At 39.5% G+C, this 9109-nt stretch overlaps 1 protein-coding gene across 1 annotated transcript in view; it reads left to right on the top strand.

Annotated features, from left to right (window-relative positions):
- The window catches only part of LOC134070192 (SUN domain-containing protein 2-like), a 6095-nt gene extending 5763 nt beyond the window's left edge, over positions 1–332 (top strand). The window contains exon 18 of the mRNA XM_062526448.1: positions 134–332. Coding sequence (XP_062382432.1) covers positions 134–250 — 117 coding nt within the window. The 3' untranslated portion in view covers positions 251–332. The remainder of the gene's footprint in view (positions 1–133) is intronic.
- The last annotated feature ends 8777 nt before the right edge of the window (positions 333–9109 follow it).

Below are 9109 nucleotides of genomic sequence, written 5' to 3'. Positions count from 1 at the left end.
TCAGAAACCTGCAAACCATCATGCCTTAAATTAACAAGATTATTTTATTATTTCTCACTGTCACTGTGTGTTCCATCTGACACTTACCCCCCCCCCCCCCCCCTCTCTCTCTCTCTCTCTCTCTCTCTCTCAGGACTCTGTGAAGGATGTGTATCGTGCGGTGCAGTTGAGGGTTCTCAGTAACTGGGGTAACCCTGAGTACTCCTGCGTCTACAGATTCAGAGTTCACGGCCAGCCACTGCTCCACTGAGAGAGAAACATCTTCACACAACCTCAGAAAATACTTTATTTTTACTATTCTACTTTTGTTACTTACTTACGTAATAAATATGTTTGCTCACAAAGCAAAAGTGTGTAATATTATCAATTGATAATAATATAATTGAAACATAGTTCATTTAACGCGCACCACGAACAGGCCAGGAGTGTTAGACTGTTGCAAAGTGAGGCTGCAAGGTAATTCATTATTCATGAGAAACCACATGCCCTGACAACCACAAGGGGGCGTTAAGTCTGCTAAAACGGACCGCTTTATCCTCCAGCCTGTCGCTGGGCTTGTGAAATAACATTTACAGTTTTTTCACAGTTCCTCACTAAACCTAGCCTGGCTAACGCCTCCCACTTCTCAAATGAGACGTGGTCTGGCAACCAGACGTTCATTTTCTCGTATTTGAAAAAATGCCCAGATCCGTTCATTGGGCGCCACGGATGTCAATCAAATGCGTCTCTGCATAGCTCCTCATGGTCTTGCTTTCTCCCCTGTTCTGTGATTGGCCTCCAACATCAGGCGAACATGGGGGCGTTAGTTTCCAGACTGCCTTAGCAGCGTGAAAGAAATCACCGCGCAAGGCAGTATGGGAAACCCAGGCTACACTAAACCCCATTCTCTGAATCAAATGATCAAGTGCCTGAACACAGTTGTTGAAACTTTCCCTTTTTTGGCAAAACCATAGACTACTTTCACCCATTTTACACACACAACAACACATTGTGCATTCTGATGCTCTTGTTAATTATATTGACAACCAAACAAGGCGGAAGTGGAACACAGTTAAAGCATTTGAACACGACCACTCAAAATTGATAACACTTGTGTCTAATGATACCAATATAAGTCAGTTCAGAGTTGACAGAGACGCAGGGGACAACAAGTGTGTGTTACAGTAGAGGTGGGGTACAAGGAAGAGGAGGGTGCAGGTTGGAGGAAGAGGATGAAGAGACAGACAAAGAGTCCCAAGAGTTGCAATACTGTAAATGATGAAATTTGGGCAACAATCATTGACCATGTTCTGGTTCATGGAATGCCAATGAGAGTAGCAGGACTTTGCGTTCAACCCAACATCAGTACAGTACAGTAATCACTGAGTGTCCACTGTTACTGTACACTTACTGCCCTTTGAGTGCAACTCTGAGAGAGTGAAAGAGAGTTATCTGAGTTATCAGTATGTCCAAGTAAGTGTAAATTCAGACACAATAGTCAAATATTACAGTATTGCATACTTAGAGTAAACTATCAGAGTCTGTGGCTTCACAGTACAAATCATATTCTGTACAGTATCTGTCTGTCTTTCTGTTCACTTACAAACTATCAATTTATTTCTTTACATGGAGAATATTTCTATATGCTGTATGTCCTCATCCTTTATTTTCATTGTGATATTTTATTTTTTAAATTAGAATTACTGTAATAAACGCTCCTCCAGGAGCTACTGTATACACCCAGCCCTGAAAAACTGTGTCTTCCATTGTTTGGTGTATTGTCGTATCACTGCTCTACATGGAGTCTAATTTCGCCTGATGTTGAATGATTTGAGACCATTAGTGAGTTTTGAGCAAAGTTGAAAGTGTTTTGAGGTGATTGTTCAGTTTTGCAACAGGATTCAAGGGAGAATGTGGTTTGAAAAAAGAGAACAACGTAGAGAGTTTAACCCGTTGTTCTAGCTGAACCACGGTAAGACTCTTCTTAGACTGACCTATGTTGCATACCCTCTGTGTGAGCATCACAGAATAAGGTCAAATGCTCTGTTCAACCATTCCATCACCCCTTTAAAGGAACATTATTAATGTAAACGTTCCTCTATAACGTTCTAACTGGTTACCGTTTAGAGAAGTGGCCATGGAACACTGGAAAGGGAACGAATAATTATGTTTTTGCTCAGAACAAACCAAAATGAAAATCGTCCTGTTTTCAGTCCCTAATTGTTTGAAGCATTTCTCTTGCACAATCACATTCTGTGAACTAAATCAGTCACACGCCGCTCTGCTCTTCCTTCACCTAAAAAAAGGACGGGACCTTTACATTTTTTTCTGAAACATACTTGAAATTCAAACATGCATGTATTTGACTATTGAGTCCTTTTCATCAGCTGTCAGTTGTTGGAAAGCAGAGTCACTTAATGGATGGGGACAAAAGAGCCTGGGGATGGGGTAGGTCCCTTTGTTGCCACGACATCATGTCACTATGTCCCCTCAGGTGACCTGCTAATAACTCGGAGCAGCCCAGAGAATGCAGCCAAACGACCCCCATGGGGTGCCACAGCCAGAATGTATAACTTTGTACACATTAGTCACATCGCCGTGGAAATGGAATGCAGCCCCAGGCCTAACAGAACCAGATTGAAGTTTCCCCGAGGACCCAGGGAGGCCTAACATACATAACATCATAACATATATATATATATATATTTTTTATTCGCTATTATTTCGTTGTTTATGGTTGGCATGCAAGTCACGTGTGGGAAGGGGTAGGTTTGAATGAATTAATGAATATATTAACCTGGGCACTGGAAGGGAGTTTTTCCTTGCCCCTGTTACTCATGGGCTCTCTTTAAATGTCTAACACTCTGTAAAGCGCCATGAGACATGTGTAATGTATTGGCGCTCTATAAGCGACATTAAATTGAATTGAATTGAAATGGAATTGAATTGGTAGGGCAGCATGGGCAGAGACTGAGTAGGGAGACATGCCAGCCAAATCATTTGGCTACAATGCATCTGATCGCAACGCATATTTACATGTAACCACATTGAATCTGTGATCGTATTCTTGTACATACTGCATGCGTTCTACTGCACTGCTTGGGTGGACTATGTTTCATGTTAATGATATCCTAAAATGCATAATTTTCGAAAATAAACAAATGTTAGCTGGAATCTGGATTTGTTTGTAGCGAGTCAGAACTGTTTAAATGTTTGTAGTCACTATAGTGTAATTGAAGGACAACTGTCTAACACAGGGAAAGACCGTTCTGAACAACATGAAAGACACTAATCTGAGGTGAGTTGTTTCTCACAGAGATCAAATGAGAGAGGAATGACATTTATCAGAGGCAAACAGTTTTTAGAGGAAGATGGCCTGCCATTGTGTTTTGAGTTTTGACTAATACAACATATTACAGTTTTTGCTTAAACTCTTTTTGCCAAATGTGGCTCATTATGTCAAAACTCTACACACAGCCAAATAAGACATAGCACTTGGAGATAAACCACTCACATCTATGCCAAAATCAAACAATGCAATCAAAACTCCACAATCCCTTCTAAAAATGTAATAATAGCCAAAAAAAAAAAAAAAAAAAGATCAACAGCAACACACTGATGCGTTTTATATAAAACACTGCAGTCTATTTCTATTGTAATTTTCTTGGATTCTGAAAAAAATCTGCAGTAAGAACTAACATTTTTGCAACAAAAGTTTTTTTTTTTTTTTTTTTAAATACTCTTAGTCTCTTACAGAAATAAGGAAAGTATAATCACACTTAATCAATACAATACGATACTGTATGTGAATGTACTCTGTACATAAAAAATGTAGTAACAAAACAAAAGTAAAACAATTACTATAGAAATTGTCATTGAAAAAACAACAACAAAAAAATTCTTATGTGTGTGTGTGTGTGTGTGTGTGTGTGTGTGTGTGTGTGTGTGACGGGATGGGGTGGGGCTTTATGGATCCTGCCTTCTGTTCAGATCTGGCCACAAGTCATCATCGACATCACATGTGATGTCCGCTTGTCTGTCAATTGCACCCCCACCTCAATGTCTCTGCATGGCCCTTCCATTGCTTAGACTTACAGTAGAGGAGTGCATTAATGTGGTCAGTGGTCACATACCTTTCATAGGGCCACTAAAAATAACTATTTGATAGGTTTCAGAAACAATTTTCAAAGTAAAAGTAGGTTTCACTGTAAAAGTACTGAACAAGGTACACAATAATTACATGAAGTTTATCTGTAGTGACTTTCCTCATTGTTGGCTGTGTGGACGCTTTTAAGCTATCGTTATAGGCTAGGCCTACTTATCATTCCAGGTGGCACGCAGCGGCCCTTAACGGTTTGGGTTCAGTTGGTCAGGAAGTCTGGATTGTGAGAGTCCTGGAGTCAGCAAGCTTGGTAGGCTAATCAGTATGTTATGCTAAGAATGATGTGTTGACTGCAGAGCTAAAGTCGATGAAGAGAATTTTCGCATATAGGCCACTGTGGGGTCATCCCTATGTTCCCCGGGTCCTATGTTCCCCATTTTTTTCCCCAAAAGGGTCCTATGTTCCCCGGTCCCATACAGAGTGGGGAACATAGGACCCGGGGAACAAAGGACCTGGGGAACATAGGTACGCTCCCGGCTACTGTAGCTCACTCGCTCACTCGTGTTCATGATTTAGCCTACAGTGTGTTGCTGAGAAGAGCTAGCGATAACATCCTCAGTCAATCTAACCTGTTCGCTCTGTAGGCAAATTAGGTTAGCTTTGATGTGCTGCCGGACCGACCTCTCCAAGCACTTGCTGATGAATGGAGTGACTGTTAACTTGCATAATCAAAGCAACTTTGAGCATCCAGAAAAAACAGCCTATAAATATAATGTCTCATATATTTCTTATTATCATCATCATCTCATTATTATTATTGTTGTTATCATTATTATTTGTATACTAGTGGTAGTATAGGATAGTAGCAGAAGGATGACGAGGATGACGAGGAAGAAAAGGAGGAAGAATGTGCTGAGACAGCTGACATTTGACTCACAAGTCCTGTTCCTCCACTCCAGTCCCATCATTAGTCAGAAGTCACAAGTTTCCATGCCCTCTGGGCTGATCTACTCCATGCTCTAAGAGCCACTGTAGCAGTAAGCTAAGCTAGGTATGCTAAGTAGGAGTCAAAGCAGTTTCATTGATTTTATGTTTTCTTTCCTTTTTTATGATGTAGGCCTAACAAGTGACTTCATGATAATGAGCAGAGATAAACCGGCTTATGACATAGTTACCAGGTGTGAGTATGGTTTATCACAAGTGGCATTAAAACAGGTAAGGCAGTTTTATCATGGGTAGATGGTTAACAGAGTGAAGTCATTTTATCGCAGGCAGATGGTACAAGATAAGACAGGTAAGACAATGAAGAGATGAGCAGTTTTATCATGGGTAGATGTGTCGGAGGTAAGTCGTTTTATCATGGGTACATGGTGTATCACATGCATCACATGTATCACATGCATCAGCAGTTTCATCCCAGGTAGATGGTTAGGAAAGGTAATTCGTTTTATCATCGGTAGATGGTATAATACAAGAAAGACACAATTTTTATCCCGGTGTGGTGTAAGAAGTTTATCCAAGTTATGCAGAATATAATGGGTGACTTGTAAGAAAGTTAGGTATCATGTAGTAGTCACTCATTAGTGCTCTAAGTAATGTGTAAACCAAAGTTAAACTTACATTTCAGCAGACCCTTTTATCCAATGTGACACACACTAGCAATGGTGGATTCAGTAGGCTACTCACTGAAGGACAACGAGGCCTTGACTGGAGCGAAGAATGGTTTGTATATCAAATCTATCATGACCAGATTTACCCCATCCAGCAGGTCTCAGGTCAGCCCTATGCCTCTGGTAAAACATGCAGACAAATTGGCAGTTTTCTAAAAGCACTCAGTATTGCAATATATAACTATGTACAGTAGGTAGGCTACCCACAAATACATAATGCAAGTACATGCTAGTGTAACAGTTGCTAGCTGGTTAGCTATGCTGTAGAACGTTAGTAAACCTCACTCCCCGACGCTTCAGGAGCGCTGCTGGCATGAAAGCTAGCCTGGGCTTTTAGCTGGATTGTTATCGTGCTCGACTCCCAATCCGAGGTGCTGCTGTCTCGCGGGTTCGAGTCCGGGCGTGTGCAGGGTAAAATTTTTAAAGCCGCATTTAAAGTGCAGCAATGAGTGCAATTGTCTGTAGTAGTGCTCTGAGAGGAGATGTTCTCTGAAGAGCTGGGTTTTCAGACATTTTTTGAAGATGGCGAGGGATGTCCCTACTCTAGTAGGAACAGGTAGTGCCTTCCACCAACGAGGGACGACAGGTGAGAAAAGTTTGGATTGGCCTGAGCGTGCTGATGGAAGAGCTAGACGTCGCTCAGCTGAGGAGCGCAGTGGTCGTGTGGTAGCATATGCCTATATGAGAGCAGAGCATGCTTCTACCCATGACAATAACCTGATAATGCCAAATGTTCTGTGCATTGCCAAAGTCAGAGACTATTTTTTTCTCGTTATAATTTAGTGTGGCACAGAATGAGTTTCATAAATTCTAAGGTGAAATAATTCACAAAGTTGAGGCCCATTATGGTAAATCTGAATTATCTTGTTTTAATACTGTGAATTACTAACCATGGTTTTTAGAACAGATAGCAACTGACAGGGAAGAGCACGCAGAGAACAAGTTGCTGGCTACTGCCCCAGGTGGCCGTCAGATTCTGGGTAGTATGCTGAATATGTGAGTGGGTGTGCTATTTGCATATAACACATCTCAATCCCCCTGGACATAACCTATAGATACTGTGTGCAACCATCGATTAGAAATAAAATAGAAATATAAGAGGATTAGATGTGCTCTGGGTGTTTGAGAAGGATCACTATCATTGGTTTGCTATTAGACTCTGGCAAAGTCTATCTGTTAAAAACAGACCTGTCTTCTAGTTACTCCACCTTAAGTATTTTATGTTAATTATTCTTTATTGCTTTCTTTTTATTTTTTATCTTATTATTATTACTACTATTATTATTATTACTCTTTGCTCATCTATGCTTTTATCTGCTATTACTGTTTGGCTTTTGTTTATATAAAGCACATTGAATGACCTCTGTGTATGAAATGCGCTATATAAATAAACTTGACTTGACTTGACTTGAGCTGACGGTAAATCATTAAAACTCAATCAAACCTGGATTCAGCTCGAGTCAGGCCATGGAGATTTGGAGGGAGCATAGGAAGTATTAGTATGATATTCTGCTGAGATCACAACATACTGTGATGAAGTTAGTTTAGCATTAATAAGCATTCATTTCACATTTCAGATTAGAACGACTGCACAGGATGGAGACTACCTTCCCTCACATGGTGGCCTTCAAGGCTTCATTTTTACTTCCAGCTTTTCCCAGTTTTATGTTTTTTTTTAAGAAATCTATAAATCCATTATTATGATAAAGTTAGCTTACTGTTTAGACTAATGTCCCATACATGCCATAAGGTTTGACTTTCAAATATACATTTTGCGTAACATTTGCTTTTTGGGGGGCTAGGGTAGTTTGCTAGTTGATGTCGTCACAAGCATGGATAGTTTGCTACTTTATGTTGTCACAAGTATGAGTTTGCTAGTTCCCGTTGACACAAGTATGGATAGTTTGCTGGTTGATGTTTCCGAAAAGAGATAGATAGATACAGCAGATAGATAGATAGATGGATAGTTTATTGACACACATATATATATAGTGGAGGCAAAATGCAAGTAAAGACAGTTTATCCACTTCTGAAATTTCAGAAATAGACTTTAACCTCTTATTAGAGTTAAGCCTCCTCTCAAAAGAGTTTATTCACCAATTGCAACTTTTACCATTCAAAAGTCACACTGTATAATCCACATTCACAATATGAACAGTAGACTCATCAACACTATAGGAACAATTTAATAACAATGGCATTGATATAAACATTAGACAATAACCTCCATCATCAAACACGTTCTGAATGCCTATTTTGAAAAATCTGACACCGCATGGCACCGTCTACAGAGATCACAGAATTCATAGTTTAACCAGAACGTGTTTGATGATGGAGGTTATTGTCTAATGTTTATATCAATGCCATTGGTATTAAATTGTTCCTATAGTGTTGATGAGTTTACTGTTCATATTGTGAATGTGGATTATACAGTGTGACTTTTGAATGGTAAAAGTTGCAATTGGTGAATAAACTCTTTACATCCCTGTTAACTAGAGATATTAAAAGGGATATAGAGCATTAAACAAGACTAAACATCACAAGTCATCATTTTACTCCAAGACTTTGACTGAGGACAGGGTCTATGTCACACACTATGTTATCTGTACTACACAAGATGTTATAAGGACGGATTATGTGACCTTAAGGTAACATTATGCAAATATCCGTTTCATAATGTGATTTTCGACGCTGCTCACAATATTCCCAATCATGCATTGTATAACACAATCTACCCACTGCATCTCTGAGAGCTTACCTGAGGATGTTTGTAATGACCTTTGTGGCCTTTCTTAGCAGAACCAGTATGGTGACATGGATGTGTCTTAAGACATGAACATGCACTGCACAGATGCATAGTCATATGTTCAGGCGACATACGTTGACTCACAGCTCCTCACATCTTAAACTGATTCTGGAATCATCAGGATACCATATTTCACAGAGGTAAGAATCAACATGGATTATTTTCTGTAATTTGCTGGTTTAGTATTAGTATAAATGGAATGTCTGTTCTATATAATTTATATTTCAATGTTTACTGTTCTTTTGCTTTTGTAAATTGTACAATTAGTGTGTTACTCACTTACCTTTAAAATAGATTGGACATTTTCCTTGATGGGCAAAGACTGGTTGATCATATGTAGCACGTTAGTGCACACACAGTAGATTGTAAACCGAATATTGTTGCAGTCTGACATTGCACATAATTCCTAAATTGTCCCATTTTAAATTATATTTCTATTCTTTTTTTCATTATATTTATATTATATTTCTAACAGTTTAAAGGACAGGATTAGGCAAATGCCAATCTGCCAGTCAGTCCTTAAAGCACTAATGCAACCCACTCAAAGGATTA

Source organism: Sardina pilchardus, chromosome 22, assembly GCF_963854185.1.
Source record: "Sardina pilchardus chromosome 22, fSarPil1.1, whole genome shotgun sequence".
Lineage (NCBI taxonomy): Eukaryota > Metazoa > Chordata > Actinopteri > Clupeiformes > Clupeidae > Sardina > Sardina pilchardus.
The sequence above is the reverse complement of the archived record's forward strand: the minus strand, read 5'-3'. Positions and strand labels throughout refer to the sequence as shown.